The sequence below is a fragment of the Callithrix jacchus genome, chromosome 8, assembly GCF_049354715.1.
Source record: "Callithrix jacchus isolate 240 chromosome 8, calJac240_pri, whole genome shotgun sequence".
Classification (NCBI taxonomy): Eukaryota; Metazoa; Chordata; class Mammalia; order Primates; family Cebidae; genus Callithrix; species Callithrix jacchus.
The window spans coordinates 134,281,319-134,299,119 of NC_133509.1; the positions used below are offsets into that span (position 1 = coordinate 134,281,319).

The 17,801-nt window shown below is 42.4% G+C and overlaps 1 protein-coding gene across 2 annotated transcripts in view; it reads right to left on the minus strand.

Annotated features, from left to right (window-relative positions):
- Nucleotides 1-1,351: 1,351 nt before the first annotated feature.
- The window catches only part of SETD3 (SET domain containing 3, actin N3(tau)-histidine methyltransferase), an 85,297-nt gene continuing 68,847 nt past the window's right edge, over nt 1,352-17,801 (minus strand). For both annotated transcript variants that reach the window (XM_035261439.3, XM_002754272.5), the window contains exons 7-13: nt 16,622-16,680; nt 15,696-15,810; nt 9,787-9,861; nt 8,500-8,666; nt 7,523-7,608; nt 3,436-3,596; nt 1,352-2,743 (exon numbers count right to left, since the gene is read on the minus strand). In XM_035261439.3, the coding sequence (XP_035117330.2) occupies nt 2,294-2,743; nt 3,436-3,596; nt 7,523-7,608; nt 8,500-8,666; nt 9,787-9,861; nt 15,696-15,810; nt 16,622-16,680 (1,113 nt within the window). In that variant the 3' untranslated portion in view covers nt 1,352-2,293. The remainder of the gene's footprint in view (nt 2,744-3,435; nt 3,597-7,522; nt 7,609-8,499; nt 8,667-9,786; nt 9,862-15,695; nt 15,811-16,621; nt 16,681-17,801) is intronic.

The window sequence follows — 17,801 nt, forward strand, 5'->3', positions numbered from 1 at the left end:
CAGCTCAGGAAAGTAATGCTGTTCAACAGACACTGTCTTCTGACATCACAACAGTTCTGCTCCTGTGGGTGCCATTTTTATGTCGTGCAGAGGCTGTTCTCAACTGGAAGCATACTTCATCTCTTTTTGATCCAATAAGCTTAACAAACAAGTCTGTCAATGGAGACATGACAGAAAAAACAGTTGCGACTAAATTTTGAAGCAGGGACTTTCGGCAATTTAGTACCGTTCTTCCATTTCACAAGTAAATGAAGAAACTGGGTCCCAGGAACCGATGTCACAACATCTATTAAAGGTGGCGCTGGAATGGGAGCTTGGGATCCCAACTCCAGCCTGGCGCTACCCCAGCTCCACTGGAACTCGAACTTTGCCAGGAAATAGTTTGAAAACCAAGCTGTCTCGTGATGCTATTTTTTATGTTTGAACTGTGTATATGTTTTCGAAAAAAGATTTTTATTATTAGGTTTCAAAATGTTTATCCTTTAAGAAAATAATTCTATGGACAAATTGGTCATGAAAGTTCTAGAAGGCTCTGGGGCTTCTACAGTAGAAAACTCAAGTACTCCAATCCTACTGCCTTTTAGATAGTAGCATGTAAGCTTTACAGACTATTTAACATTTCTGGTATCTCAGGTGTAAGGCTGATATGAGAGGTGGCAATCACATGCCTCCTCTTGGCACACATCAACAACCTAGGAAAGGTACAGGCATCAACGCCAGGAAATGTCCCAGCCTCTCACAGAGATGAAGCTTGCCTCTAGAGCCCAGTGCGACAGGCAAACTAACCTGCTCAGCAACCCAGGCAGTGCCTTCAAGCGTTATCCACCTCCACTGCCACTGGGGGTTAGGCAATGCATCTGCAGAGCTCCGTCTTCCCCAAGAGAAAATCCCGGAACATCCTTAAGGCGGCCTGTGTTGCGGCAGCATTTATCAAACCGCTGGGTGAGTAATTCACACGTTTTCAAAATCAGGAGTGTACTCAGGACATCAGAGACAACGTGAAAATTTGTGGTAATGAAAAACTGGTATCATTAACCTAAAAACAGGTGGCTTTCTGGAGATAGAATCCTCTCCCATCCCAAAGACACAGTCCCAACCTTTTACTTCCCCTAAATTCTAAGTATGCCTTCCTGTGTTTCCGCTGCCCTCACAGATGAGCAGGCTGATGAGGGGCTCCTGCAGGCCTCTGGGCCCCATGGTGGGCTCTCTCCTCTGCCTCAGCAGCCCCCAGGTTAGCACAGCCCAGGGCATGAGGTTAAGGTTCAAACAATGCTTGGTAAGTAAGATGGTTTGTGTAAAAGTTAAACTCAAAGGGCCTGTCCCACTCCAAAAGAAGGAATAGACAAAAATATTCATCATGTTTTTCTTTTAATAAGGGCTTTTACTCAAAAGTGTAGCTTTGAAAATCTCTAGCTTGTTGTGAGAACCAGGAAAGCCAGGGAGCTGCCTCACACCGCACACCACCACGTGAAGCTGTGGGCCGCTGTGTGTTTGCAAACTCTCCATTCCCAAGGCTGGAATCAAATGCACCACTTTAAAATCAGAGCCAACATTTAAAATTAGGAGGAGGATGCACGTCCTACTTTGATTCAAGGAGAAAGGACAAGTTCTTAGTACAGTAAAACAAAACTCAAAAGTAAACAAATCTTTAGAAATCACTAGATATACATGTGTGTGTGTTTATATATATATTTTTATATAATTAGGATTATCATCAACATTTAAACTATTAAACACAAGGTTGCCACCTTACCTTTTCTGTTGGTAATGGGGTGTTATTTTTTAAGGAGAAAAACCAAAGATTCTACCAGAGTCTACAGTTTCCCGACTTCAGTTCTGTTTTCTGCTGTGCCGTTCCCTACCTTCATGCTGAACACCCGAGGCCCGCCACCAGCTCTGGCTGGCAGGAGGCAGAGCAAGCTTTCATTCTGGTCGTCAAGATGACAGGCCCACAAAAGCACAGCTGAGACAGGAGCTGAATTCTTCCCCAGGAAGAAAATACTGTTGCCCACAATGGCCCGCAGATCTCCCACCTGCACCTCTTCCCCGTCTCTTACTGCTGTTTGTTAACTCATTCGTTTTGCCTAAAAGCAAGATGGCAATCTTAATCAAAAAGGGAAGCTAGATTTTTAAAATAACTTAAAAAAACCATTTTTATATAAAGCAGCAAAAACATCATCTTCCTCTCTGCAGAAAGAAAGAAATATGTTAACAAGGAGACACAGCGATGTGAACGGACCGTCCGTCAACTCCTGCTCCACTGGGTACCCCCCGACCCAGCTTCTCCTCGGAGCTACTCCTTCACTGCATCAGCCCTGTCTGAAGAAGATCCTTTGGCATCTTCAACTGCTCTTTTACTTTCTTCTTGATTGAGATTTTCATCTTCGGACCTGGTCCCATTAGGGATAGAGTTTTCACCGTTTACAAGCCCGTTTTCCGTGGCCGTTGCTTTGCTGATGGCCTCTCTGATGCTCAGGGCGTCCTGCACTCCAGCCTCCTCCTCGAGATTTCTCAGGACCAGGGGGAGCCTCGAGTCCCCCATGCTGCTCTCCAACAGCCCAAGGTTACTCTCTTCATATTTGGGAAGCGGAGCCTTCTCCTCCATCTGCTGGCGGTAGTATTCCCGGTTGACAGCTGCACTCTTTACTGCTTTTTCCAAAATCTCTTTCTCACCTAAGCGCAATTTGATGGCCATTTTTGCACGAACAGAAAGATCCTGGTTTTTCAAGACAGATTTATCTTCCTAGAAAACAAAAAAGAGCAGAATTAATTACAAGAAATATAAACCAGCAAACTATAGAGAGCACAACGGCTGTGGCTGTGGCTGGGGACATGAGGAAACTTTTTGGGGTGACAGGAGGTGCTGACACTTGACTGGGCAGGTGGTCGCATGATGAGACACTCACATCCAAATGTACACTTCAGAAGTGTGCCTTTTATTGTATGTAAATTATATCTCGATGAAACTGTTACAAAACAATGAAGAAGAGCCTAAATCAAACAGTGCTACCACAGCTGCTGGGAACTTCACCGTCCGTCTTGGGAACTGATGTAGCCCCAGGCCAGCATGTTGGCGAATGGCAGCAGTGAAGGAACAAGTGAATGAGAAAGACGGATTTGAAGTTAGTGGCTCAGTAGTGAACTTAATAAGCACAAATGAAAACTTATGTCTGTGAAATCATAGGAATTACAAATTATAAAAAAGTATTAAATAATTTAACAAATGTATCTTCTAATAAACAATGCCTAAATATGATTTTTTAAGTGTAAACATGCTAAATAGAAAAATAATAATGCGTCGAATGGAAAATTTCAAATACACAACACTTTAATTCTGCAAAGTATTACAGCTGTTTACAACGAACGGGAAATCTCTCGTTAAATAAACTTCTTTATAAAACAAAGCTCAAATCCTCATTTATTTAGTCTAATTACCTCAATAGTTGTTTTATATGTTTTTAAAAGAAGCGAAGCTCTATCTTCAAGAAATGTCCAAAGTTTGACCTCATTGTCCCAGCTAACAGGAAATTCAGAGTTCCCCAAGGTGAAGATTCTATCAATAGCATTATCTCCCAGCAAGTGTTCTTTCAATTCTTCTACAAGAAATACAAATGGCAACCTGTTAGGAGGAAAACACAGCACTACTTCTCATTTTAACAAGCCATCCACCTTACAAAACATCTTTTCCAACAACGTCATTTTCCCATAGTAAAAGCTGTCCCTGTGCAATCGGCCAGGCCACTCCTAGACTCTCCAAAGTAGAGCAGAGCTGAGTTTTGGGGAGAAACACCAGGTGAGGCCTTCTTCATTTGGAATCCAGATCAAGCCTTGGTAGCACTCCAGATTTCACTGTTTCTATGAGGGACACTGAGAGCCTTTGGATAGTTTCACAAGATACTTAAGATACTCTTTTAAGACAACCTATAGCCAAGTACCCCTTATTTTGACCAAAAAATAAAATAAAATCCTTTTTGCTAGCCATGAGCTCAGTCACAACAGGGTCAAAAAAGACATTTAGGTGAACGATATAAACAGTGAAAGGAACAAGAGCCACAACAATCCCACGAGCCCGTAACTGTAAATCTGACTGGCACTTAATCTAGTAGGTGACCTGACCAAGCTATTTAAGCCATTTTTGTAACAAGCCACAAACTGAAAGAACTAAGAGCCTAAATCAAATAGTACTACCATAAGAAGCACTATAAAAACCTGAGTTAATGGGTCAGATACAGTGGCTCACACCCGTAATCCCAGCACTTTGGGAGGTCAAGGCAGGTGCATCACTTAAGCCCAAGGAGTTTGAAACCCACCTGGGCAACATGGTAAAATCCCATCTCTACAGAAAATACAAAAATTAGCCAGATGTGGTGGCACATGCCTGTAGTCCCAGCTACTCAAGAGGCTGAGGTGGGTGGATGACTTGAACCCAGGAAGTGGAGACTGCAGTAAGCTGTGATCACACTACTGCACTCCAGCCTGGGCAACAGAGTGAGACCCTGCTTCAAAAAAACAAAAAAAAAAAAACACAAAACTTAGTTAATGAAAAATATGCCCAGCTCTCTCACTTGTCAGGAATTTAAATAGGAATTACAAATAAACACAAGTGAACATCTCAATTATCTTCAAATATCTTTAAGAAGAAGAAACAATTCAGCAATTGCTCTTAGCGTTTTATCTCCCGGCACATTATCTCCAAAACCAAAACATGCCGGTCCTATTCATGCTCAAGAAATAGACCCATGCTTCTTCTGTGATTAGGAGAGTGTCTCTTTCAGAGCAAAATGCCCCACAGCTGTCACTGTTTTCCATTCAAACTGAAGAACTAAGGCTGCCAGCAAACCGAACTTTTATTACTATTAGAGTTATTCAAAGATCCAGCAATTGTCTTGACATGACAAAGTGTCTATGACTAGAGAGAAAGTGAAGAGAATCAACAGACCTAAAAGGATTCAAGCAGTTTTAAGAAAACAGGTTATCTAATGTTCAAAAAAGAAGTTGATTCAGTTGTATTCCTTAGTAAAGATCATGATAAAATTCAGCATTTTCAGTTCTGAGTCTTCATTTTATATTCTTTGTATACAACAAGGAAGTTCTGTTTTTTAAGCCTTCTAGTGGTTGAAGGTTCTTTTCAGCAGCCCCCCAATATGAAGGTTACTGTTTCCCTCCTTCACCTCCTTCCTCAACCTGCCCAAGCTGCGCTCTGCAACGATGGAAGCTGCAGGTGTGTGGGAGAGCTTTCTCTCTGCTACTTTTTAAAAGAGAAACTCGACTCATTTCACGTTCCTGGAGAAATAAGGCCTACAAAAAGGGGACAAAGACAAAATGTAGCGTGTGGCCTGCCTGGAATGCAGGAGCTGACTGGGAGCTTCTGCAGCAGGCAGAAGGGTGGGCAAGTTAACCTGCACCTCATGCTGGCCCACCGTGGTGTGGGCTCACCCCAGACAGCACACAGCCCAGCGCCCTCCACCCTCCTCCTGGCTGACTCCTGCTCAAGCTCCTCCCTCTGCTAAAGCTCTTCAGTCATACCCCTTCCCTCCTGCTCTACCTTGCCCTTACTTACCTTCACTGAGCTCCAGGGTTTAACTCAAATGCCATTTCCTCCAGACCCCTAGAGCATTAAGACTTTCTTCCATGCACTGTGTTAGCTGTGACCCAGCTGGAACAATGTGGGATGTCCTGCGCATGGGCTCTGGAGTTAATGGAGCTAGGTTCTAAGTCAGGGTCATTGCTTGCTGAGCAACCTTGGTCAAGTTGCTTATCCTCTTTGGGTTTTTTCCTTTTTTTTTTTTTTTTTAAGACAGTCTTGATCTGTTGCCCAGGCTACGATGCAGTGGCAAGATCATGGCTCACTGCAGCCTCAACCTCCAAGGCTCAATCAATCCTCCCACTTCCCAAAGAGCTGGGATTATAGGCATGAGCCACAGCGCCCAGCCAACTCGATCATCTTTTTTTCCCCCTGGGTCTCACTCTGTCACCCAGGCTGGAGTTGGCTCACTGCAGCCTCCACCTCCCAGGCTCAAACAATCCTCCTACCTCAGCCTTCCAAGTAGCTGGGACTACAGGCATGTGCTACCATGCCCAGCTAAGACTTACCCTCTTTGAACTGGAGTCTCTACATCAGTAAGTTGGGAGCACTTATCAATCAAGGCTAATGGGATTAAAATTAAGCAGGTACCACATTTAGCATCATACCTGGCACACAGTGAATGCTTCACAAATTTCAGGAATATCATCACTATCATCTCTCTTAATTATAAATTCCTTGAGGATATGAACGGCAACATTCAATTTTGTATCCATATATATGCAAGAAAAGCTCACGGTTAACCCCTTAACTCATGTTCATTAAATTGAATTGATGAATCATTACCAAAGTACAAAAATCACCAAAAGCTCCCACTTGAATGACCATAAATCTAGGTGACAGGGTTGCTTCTATGGAACAATTACTGTATTTCACTTTGGGTTCTGCAGTTGGTGTGTGAAGTGCCTCTCTATGTTTTGGGATGTTTCTTCTGCCTCCAGTAGGGAGTCAAGCCTGGACTTGTGCAGCACAGTGCCCTCGATCCAGACATTAAGCCCAAAGCCAGTGACAGCTGGGCACAGCGGCTTCCCCTCCATGGACCACGGCTACTTCCTCTGACCGAAGAAGTGCTTGGGCAGCTTCTTCCCAGAACACTTCTGCATCTGTTCACTCAGTCAAACACTCATTCACTCATTCCTGCTCAATCAGTTCTTCACAGGATTTAAGGTAGCTTACAACAGCCACACACACACACACACACACAAACACACACACACACACACACAAATGAAACCTCAGGAACAGGAAATGTATAAGATACATTTTAGGATGAAAAATAAAAACACACCCACAAGAGGTCAGATCTCAGTACAGGAAACCCCAGATGATTTGTTTTGAGCAAATATAAAAGTAGATGCTCAATACACATACTTAACTCTTTCTGGGCCTGAAATAAGAGGCTGTAGTCAGTAACATTTTGTGTTCTACACGGATTCTGTTTGTAATGGTATTTACCCTAACAGGATGCTTGGCATTAAAATGCTTGCTGGCAACTTCAGATTCAGTATGCAGACTAGGTTAACAAAGTCCTACGGTCCACGTACGCCACGGCTGACTATACAATATCACAGCATCAACTGGTCCTGAAGTGCTCGAAGTGAAAAAGACTAGTGCCCTATGAGTGAAATGAGGCTCTGTCAGGCTATACAGAATTTTAGTACATTTAACCGATCCAAGATATTTTAAGTTTTCTTCTAATGTAGCTGAGAATTATTTACGTATTACAAATCAATACTGACAACACATCGAGGATTTAGTAGAACATTTCCAGGGTAAAACAAATCAATTTCTTCTTTCTCCAGTATTGCCATCTTACCTCTTCCCAAAAGCATTGTGGTTTTAATCCACTTTACCTTTCATCTGAATCCCTATGCTTTACACTTTCATGATTTAAAAAGAAAAAAGTCAACATCGCTTTTTTTTCCTGAAATGATTTACCTTCAGTCATGCAGAATACTCGGAGAAAAGCCAGAAGCTGAGCAGAGATGGGTGGCTCGGTAAAATGCAACGCAAAAACGCTGGAACTGAGAAAAGGAGAAAGCAAGATCAGTCACCCTGCTGCGGTTACCCACTCGCTCCAAAGTGAAATCCCTTAAGTCTACAACACGTGTGTTTGTCCTCAAGGAGAGCTGGGCTGGAATGGGTCATTCCATCTTCTCATCTGAACTGTGAGCACGATCTCCAGCCCTTGCAAAAGGCCACAGGCTGGGGTTAACGGAAGTGAACAGGCAGAACTGGGGTCCATCTTCGCCAGCTTTTCCTAGGCCCTAGCAGCTGTAATCTCAGGTTGCACACAATACATTCAAAAAATTAAACACACGTATGGTTTTTAAAAAATGTTAACAGCAATTTATGTTGAGTTCACACTTTAATCATTAATCAAATATTGGCAAGTTCAATAAAAACAGGTCTGGAGAATCCATTTTCATTAAGAATGCTTCCTCCATTCCCTGGAGAACTAATAAATTGTAATTCCTGTCTTCTTTATCATTTTATACCTCAAATGCAAGACAATCTTAAAGAATTTAACTGGAAATTCTTGAAATCACTGAGGATCATGACTTCATTACAGAAACTAATGGTGGCAAAGAATTAAATGAAACAAATTGATCCAGGTCATTAACCTTTTCAAGGTGAAAGGCATGCATGATACGAAAGTACTTATTTAACTTAATGAGGATTTCAGGCCATATCCCCCAGAACTGACTGTGAATGTGCCCAATGACACAATTATGTTTATCTGAAAACGCTGGTAAATCACTGAGCGCCATGGCTTAAATTTGCTGTGCCACAGGGATAAAGGGATTAAGACAAACTACTGGAGAGAAGTTTTATTAACACACCAATTAAACACCATGCAACTGGAAGTAGTTCCAGTACCGCAGGAAAGGGCCAACTGACGCTTTTCTACGTACGTGGGGATGCCGGCACGCGCCAAGACCTCAGCCTTCATGGCGTAGAGTCTGTCACTTTTACTCACTCCAAGCTTTATTTTCACTCTGTCATGTGAGTTATTGTCAAAGAAAAAACCACTGTGGATCACAAACTCTGCATTTGATCGAGTGCCATAAAAAATGTAAATCTGAGATGCGGTGAAGAAAAAAGAAAAGGGCGTTAAACAAACTTGGCATGCATTCTTAACACAGGACAGGGCAGAGGCTTCGTGCTCTTATATTTAATGCCACTTTACATTCATGACCTGAAATACCTGAAAGTAACTATATACCTGTTTGGTACAGGTTGTGAGGGCGAAGCTGTGCGATTCTCCCAACTTCCCAAACTGTCTGAGACCAAGCACCCACTTCCACCACCGCATGAAGCGGGGAGGCCAGGAGAAAGTACCCATCAAGGGCCTTACTAGTACTCAGAGGGTCCCAGGTGCCCTAGGGTCACCAGGCCCCTCTTATAATCCTCTTTTCCTTCCAAGGGACAGCAAGGCTGTTACTATAAGACTGCACTTTACAATTCACCGAGTTCTTCCTCTCCTTCTAATACAGCAGAGTCTTTTCTGGAACTGTAAAGCAGTATCTGTCAGAAACTTATTTCTAGCTCCTGTGGCAATTAATCCCGCACCTAGCAGGAGGGTTTATAAACTTTTCTGAAGAAAGAACAGATCAGTACTTTGCTAGACAAGTATTTTTCATTTTGTCTCAACTGGAATGTCAATTACGGGTGTGAGCTATGTTTCTATTGTCTACTTGTGTGTAAAACAGGTAGAACGTAAGAATTTATAGATACATGTTTTCAAATTCACCTAAAGGCTTCCCCTCCCCCCACCTAAATTACTAGATTAAAAAATCAAGCAATTAAAATGAAAGTATAAGACAACAGATTCCCTTGTTTTTACCCCTTAAATACTGTCTCTTATAAAGAAGGTTCTAAAAACAAAGGCAATGAAGTTTATGAAATTTTAAAAATTGTTTTAGTGTCGTAACACTTTATTTTCAGTTAACAGTGCTACAAATATTTAGAAATATTAGGCCAATTGTGCAAATAAGTGTGTTTAAATCTTTTTCTCTGTGCAAAGCACAATAAGTGAGTATGTATACTACAGGTTCAGGTCATAAGATGTGTTCCAGAAAAACAATCCTAAATGTGAGCTCCACATTGTTTTCCCTAAGATCCTTTGTAAGATTACCAGCACAGTGTTAACTCAGTGCCCGCTGGCTGGCTCACGTTCTGTAAAATGTCATGAGACCCACCTGCTCTCCAGCCCGAAAATCCTGCAGAGCCACACACTCACAGCGGTCATCTTCCAGGTTGTAACCAGTAGTGATCTGGCCCAGGGAGAAGGAAGGAAATGAAGGTGAGGCAAACACATGCACATCTCAATCATGAGCTTTTTTCTGATAGAGGATAAAGGGGATCCAAAGGTACTCAAAAGGGTACACTGAATGCTTTGGAAAATGGGGCAAAAAACTGCTTGGGAACTGAGGCTAACTCTAGTTATACCAGAGATGATTACAGAAAATTACATACCTAAAATAAAGGAAGTACGGTCAGAAAAAGAGACGTACAGATTATCACTTGCTGGACTCAACAGAACATGACCACTTATTACAATGTACCTGCCTCTGGGACTCCCTGATGGCAGTGAGTCCAGTGAGCCCACAGACCATGCCTCCCACAGGCGCACCTAAGCCTCCTTTCTGTTCACCGAGGAGCGGCACTACTCTCATTCATTTGCAAGTATTATCTTTATCTAATGTTTGGCCATTAAGAAACCAAAGTGGGTTTTCCATTGGATAAAGAATGAAGGAAACGAAAAGCTCTATTTCTGAATTATGGATATATGCTCTGAATTAGAGAAATTAAAACTTTCAAGTATGCAAAGGCAAAATAAAATAACTGTTGTTTCTTATTCCCTCTCTGCTGAGAGAGATAACGTGAGCATTTCTAAGTCCATAACAAATAGGTACAGAAAATCCTCTAACTATACGCCAAACATGCATCTCCTTCTAAGCTCTCCTGTCTTAGTGAAGGTCGGCCCATGTCACGGTCTCAGCACGAAAGTTACAAAGAAACCCTTGCACCTCACCTGGTCAGCATTTCATCTTGTAAACACCATTTGGATGACTTTCTTCCTCATTTCTCTACATGGCTACAGTCCTTATTCCTTCTCACCTACCTCGTTATTTGCAAAAACCTTACAAGTTTTGGAACCTAGTCTCAAAATCCAATACTGTCCTTCCTGAGTTGCTAATTATACAATGTCACCCTCCTGTGTGAAATCTTCCTATGATTCTGCTCTGCCTTCAGAATAAACCCCAAGTTCCTGAGCACAGCCGAAAAAGGAGGCGGCTCATGTTTCCCTCCAGCTTCAGGAACTGCCACCCTGCTGTACCAGGCCCGTCCCAGTTCCCTCCTGCCTGACACTACCCTTGACTCCTATCGTGCCCTGGAGACCTGGCTGAGGCCTAGCTTCTTGGGGGAAGCCCCTCCTCACCCCGCCCTCCTGTGCACTCCCACAGCCCAGTCCTTGCTCTCCCTCCAGCCCAAGTCACATCATTGTGCACCTGCCTCCCATCAGTCAGGCTTGGAAGCTGGAGCCCCTTGTTGATCTCTGTGTCGAGTGCACAGCCCACAGAACCTAAAACCTGAAGTGGCCTTTGAGAATATCCACATGATGCATGAACTCCCAGGGAAAGGAAACGGTCCCCAACTTATATTAAAAGTTCCTTCTCAGAGTCGTGTCTTTTAAAGCAGCTGCCAATCTCTTAGGTTGTCTGTCGATGCTCGCTGATTACTTTTTGACCTACTCATTTTATCCTGGAGAATCAAAGACTCAAGGCAGCTACAAGTATTCCTTGCTGATAAAGGCATCAACAGCTTGGATTCAAAAGATTACTTTTGAGTCTAGGGAACGGCATTTTGGGATAGAAGGCCATGTAACACTAATCTTTAAACCCAATATCCCAAGAATAAATATGGTTTATTAAGCACATGTCTAAGAGCCCTTCATGCTTCTGATTCACAAAGACCAGTGAGAAATATGCAGCAATGAGAAATAAATGAAGCCAAGTATTCAAGAACATTTCACTCGCGGAACATTTTAAACACCTCCATTGAATTAAAACCAACTCCGTGAAGTTCCCGCCCAACATCAGATGTACTTTTCTGACTCCAAAACATCACCTTGACAACAAAGGGGAATGAGAAGTCTCCCATATCATGAATCCCAGGAGGGAGTCCAGGCACTCCCAGGGTGCTGGTGGTACAGGTGCACAGGGACCTGCCAGCAGCACAAACAGGAGGGAACTTAGAAGGAAGAGGAAATTTAGGAGAATGTGGAGAAAGGATTATGAGTGTTTAAGGGTATTTTACAGATATTTCCCACTCTCAGCAAATGTCAAGCTCGAAATTAGGCTTAATGTGCCCACAGCAGCCCTGACAGGCAAACAGGCTGGGTCCCTGCCCCAGTCTGCAGTCCTTTCTCAGTTAGGGTCAGAATGTTTGGAGGCTGAGTGTCTAATTTCTCCGAGTGGTACTGGCAAACACTTCCTCTAGGATGGAATCAAAAGTATGTCTGGGACTGGGAGGGCCAGGGCTAGTCCAGGGGCAGCCTCCAGATGTCAAGCTAGGACAGGGCCCTTCCATCTTCTCCTTGCCCAGCTCTTTGCCTCCCACCCTGCCAACTAACATCCTTTCTACAAATACTGACTGCCATTCTATGCCAGGCCTTAAGCTAGGCACTTGGAAAATGGCATGAAAAGTCTCAGTCCCCACCCATAGGGACCTCTAGTGGCAGAGACCCAGGAAGAAAAAAAAATTATAAAAGGCACGTGGAGCCTCAAGTGTGCCCAGGGGACGGAGTTTGTTGGCAATGCTGGAGGAGGAGCCCAGCAGGGAGGGGAAAATTTTCTTTTCTGTGTTTTTCAAATTTTCTTCAACAAATAGGTATCATGTTGATTTCATGGCCGGTGGGAGGGATAAAGTAATACAGACTCATTAAGTAAAATTTGGAAAATATTTTTTAAAAACAAAAAAAAAAGATCACCATCGTTAACATTTTGGTTTATCTCTTTCTGATCTTTTTTCCTATGTGTGGGGTTTTTACATTCATTTATTCACCACTCATGAATTCATTTAAAAAGAATACCAGGCACTGGGATATAGCAATGAACAAAACAGACCCCCTAAAAATCACCCTGCCTTCATGGATCTTCCATTCTAATGGGGGGGGCGGGGCGGGGAGTGAACCAACATTATGTTTTTTAAAAGGTGGAAAGAGAGGATCTGGACACCAGAGGGAAATGCAGCAGGACAGAGCAGGAGGGCAGAGGGCTGGAGGTGTGGCCATTCTACACAGGGTGCTCAGGGCAGCCTCACTGGAGGAGGTCTATGAGTCAGAGCCAGTCCCCTTAAGTGTCTAAGGAATGGGGGGTCTCAGGCAGAGGCAACAGCAAGAATGAAGGAATCTGCTGGTGTCTGAAGAACAGCAGGAAACCAGAGGTGAGTCAGAGCTGTGTGCACAGAGAGTGTGGGGGGACAGGTTGTGCAGAGAGACTTGTCTGCTATTATAAAAAGTGGCTTTTGAGACTGTAAGACTCATCTAAATCTAAAGGTTTTAGATATTTTTCAATACACAAACAGTAGGACCTTGAAAAAGAACTTCCCTCCATTCTGCTTGAATTTCCAGCTGCCCTTTCATCGCAACCGGTAGAGTCGCATATTCAAACGCAAGCACCATTTTTCTAGCATACTCGCAGTACAACTCTCAGTATGGGAACTAACACAGCTGTCTATCAGGCACTTACAAGTATCCTCCTAACACCTGAAAAACCCTCAAGAAAGGAAACCTGCTGCTTATGTCAAGTTTGAACAAATCATGCAAGATATAAAGATATGTGTTTCTTATATCTTAGTATCACACCTTATAACCCTTTCTACATTTATTTCTCTGAGTGGCTAGGAAATTAGTTCATATTCACCAGAATCTCTAGCCTAGGTGTTCATCAGCATCTCCTTGCTGTCACTGGTTTGGAGCTGCTGTTACAGACTTGATTCTTCTGTTCCTACTACGATCATCAGGTTTTCGGGATATTGTTAGAAGCAGACAGCGTTGCTGGGTTACAAATTCTACCTACTCCCTGAGTGATAGTCAGGGTAGACTGACAAGAAGAAGATGATCGCCAGGATCGACTCACACAAAAAAAAGAAAATCTCTTGTCTTAAAAGCCAAGCCTTGATATCAAGACTTTATTTTTAAAAAGACATTAACTATAATACGTATCATATACAACTTTGTAGTGTTAAAATAGAATGTCTGAAATTCTACCCCAGTAAATTTCCCATGAAGTCTTATAATTACAATGGGAAACAGTTCAACAAGAGTGCAGAGTGAAGAATGTCAGGAATATAACCACTAGAAGACAAAGTACCAGCATCTCGAATAAACGTTCTACAGGTTAGCAATGTTTCTGCCAGGCTGTGGTAGGTTAAAAAGTATGTAAGTAGTATTAGGGAAAATATAGCATTGGTTATCATCAATTGATTACTTTTATTTTGAGATAAACTAACCTTTTTTTTTTTTTAACATTTGGTAGGAGAGAAGGAATTGTTTTATCCCATTTATATGGAAGCAAAACAAAAATCAGTGTGCCTATGTGTGTGCGGTGCCAATGGATGAAAGCTTCGCTAGGGATCACGGTGGCTGGTGGTGGCCTCAGCGGCATCAGGTGGACCATGGGAGCTGGGGGTAGGGCACTGCTCATCCTTACTACAGAGGCTGTGTTAATTCTTTTTATTTGTTTAGAGTAAAACAAAGCATTAATGCTTTAATTTTATTAAAAAGAACTCTAATAATCAATTAAGTTTGAGAACCAATGAGAGTTTGATAACTAATTCAAAAAAAGAAAAAGAAAAATACTACAGTCGGATATTAAAAGCTATTTGAAAATTTTAAAAATTTCAACCTTATGATCAGTTTAAAATACCTCTGAAGAAAAAAATGAAAAATTATATTCATTAATGAAAATAAATTATAAAACATGCTACCATGTCTCAGTATTACAAATTAAGCATATCTAAATTAAGGCTAAAATGTAATTATAAAAATGTAACTATTTTTTCTTGCCACAATTTAAATACTTTTAAGATTCAAGAGCATACTTGTTGCTAGACCTTCCCAAATTAGCACTCTGATATTCTGTCTTCAGTGTCTGGCACACACTACGTGTGTTCTGGACATTTTGGGGAATTCAACATGAAATAATTATTTATGGCATTTCTTTATTCTACTTCTAATACTGCTAATAACAAGGGAAGCTGACACTGAGAAAAGATGAACACCAAACCTAATCAAACCAGTATACTAGCATAATGTATGATATTTCAAAATGATCTGAAATGTGTCATATTTCTGCCTACCAATATCGAAAAATCTTTCTCACACAACCCTCTCCAGAGCACGGAGTGCTGCACCTACGCTGCTGCCTGGAATCCGAAGAATGTGGAGAAACAGAGCCTGCCACCTCCACTTCCAGCTGTGGGAGACCATAATAATACAATTTCCTCCTCCCCAGGCTTCCCAGGTGTGATGATGCCAGCTGACTCCTGCATCCAAGGGCGAGGAGCCGAAGGCAACAGCCCCTCCTCCCGCCCCGCAGCACCAGGGAAAGCGAGTAACAAACACAGGTTCATAAATATGGCCAGGGATTCGCCAGCCCATCAGGGAAGGAACCACAAAGACTCGAAAGTACAGAACTGGAAACAGAGAGTCAGCAAAGAAAATAGGACACAAAAGGGAAAATGAGAAATAGAATTTTTTCCCAATAACTGAGCATTTTAAAGAGAATAAGATAAAAAAAATTCTGGTTTAGTCTGTGGTACTGTAAGAAAATGAATGTTTAGGCTGAAATTATGGCTTAGCAAATACATGTAGTTCACGGTGGCTTTTAAAAATGGTGTAAGATTCAAGCTCCCAGTTTTCGGTATTAGTTAATGCAGCTTCTATTTGTGGGCAGTGGGGAGGAGTGGCCGGTTTGGTTTGTTTGTTCCTTCAGGAGGACGGCAGCAGGGGAGAGTGTGATGGGTGGGTGGAATACCCCCTCAAAAGCTTAGCAAAAACAGCCTCCCAGATGCAACACAACACAGGGGAAGAGATTGTTACCAGGCCGTTGGTGTGGTTACACATGTCCCATAAAGGAATCAGAGCCAGAGTCACCCGCGAACCGTCCTCGGTGGGAATTTGGTTTTGCCTCGTCATAACAGAAGAGACTGCCCACCTGTAACAAGACAAACGGTGATTTAAAATTGGAACACTTAAAAGCCAATTGCAATAAGAAATAACATAAACAAAAATGTAGGTTTGACCTCTCACAAATGTTCAAAGTCTTTTCCTAAGTAACAAAAGTAACGTTTGGCCTTCCTCATCATTTAAAAGCAAACCTAGGGTTTTAAAAAGAGCCAGGGAAAATGCAGGAGTGAGCGCTTAAGGAGACTGTTCCCAAGAGGCAGAGCCAGAAGGAGGGCTCGGGGCAGGGCTCAGGCCCCTTTCTCGGGTCTTTAGGACTCACAAAACCCCCTCCCGACACCCCCAATCCAAGCCTCTTTTGCCCAAATGCTGACTCTGCACCTATTTTAAGCCTCATCGAAAAGCAAACCACAAAACTCCTTTCTGATCAGAAATCCTCTAAGAATTATATGAAATGAAAAATGTGACTTTTTTTATTACACTGTGCAGTGAATTAAATCTCTCCGTTCAAAAAAAGTCTGCATTTTACACTAAAATAGTCTTTTTTAAATAGGAAAAAAAAAAAAATCCATAGGACCACCCAACACTAATGTTAATCTCAAGTAGCACTTGGCTACCTAGGCTAATCCCCTGCCACGACAGGTTAATGGCAAATTCTACGTGGCTATTAAAATGCCGATACTTATCCAAGCTGTTCATTAGAACTTCTGAAAGGCGATCTCTGTTTTGATGCTTTCATGGTCACAGCGGGTCACTTCGCACTGAAGCCTTCCCTCCCTTCCAGGATCCAGCTTCACTGAGAAACCACCCCCAACACAGGCATACACACAGTCCACACCAACCTGTAGTCCTCATAAGTGAAAGAATCCTTCAAGGGCAGTTTGTTGGCATGAGGATGGGTCTGGGAATTAGAAGTTTCAGAAAGCAGAGGTGAAAAGAGAAGAAGGGAAAACAGAAATCAGTCAGCAGAATTTCATTATTTAGCTGCCTAACAGATCCTAACAAGAGCCAAATGAAGCAGGCGGCGTCCAGCCGCGCTTCGGAGGGATCATCGCGCTGTTATGCTCTCATACATCACTGTCAACTTAATTTGTTGTGCCCAGCAGCCGCCATAAATCTGCTTCTTCCTATTTCGATACTAGCACCCACCGACACCGCACAAAACACAATTTAAGGTGGACCGACTTTACAAAAGGCAGGCACACCCATGAGATGAGCACTGGAGCTAAGCAGAAATGCAGCGCCGCCCAAGCCAGGTCCATCCTGGCCCTGCTCTGCACTTCATGCCATGATGTACTGCACAGGCCTTCTGAGAGGGTTCAAATCCCATGTCAACAAAAGGAACAATTAAAGGCACTCTCATCAGTTGAAAGCTCTTTCATTTCTCTCCGACTTAAGTCATTTGATGGGAATCAACTTGTTGTTTGTATATGAATCATATACACAGAAAATGCAGATCAATCATGGAAAATCAAGAAAAATACAGGTCTATGATATTATAAAATAAACTTCACAAACACATAGAATAACAAAACAGATCAGCATGTTTAAATTTTACTTTTTCTCCTGGACAAAAGAAAATCTGGTACGAATATCTAAAACTTCACACTAATAAGAAAATTATATACATTTCATATTCTCTCTTCACCATGTCCCCCAGCCGCCTGGTAGACCTTTCAAGCACTTAAAAACTTTGTCTCAATTAAGAAATTAAAAGCTGTAACAGTATAATTTTAATCTTCAGTTTCAATTACAGTCTGATAGACAGATTGCAGTAAGTGATCAAATGAACAAATGGTTGCTTCTGAGACACAAATGAAATCCTGCTGAAGCAGGGTCTCCACATCACTGTTAATGCTCGAAGCTCCGTGTGGCCTGCAGTTTTCACTCAGGACGCACTGGCATCACAAGTGCACTGTAATTTATCATCACTCACTGTAATGTACTCCCTGGCACCCTACGCAGGACAGGAGGGGATGAGGTAAAAGTGGCTCAAACCGTAAATCAATTAGAAAACAAAAG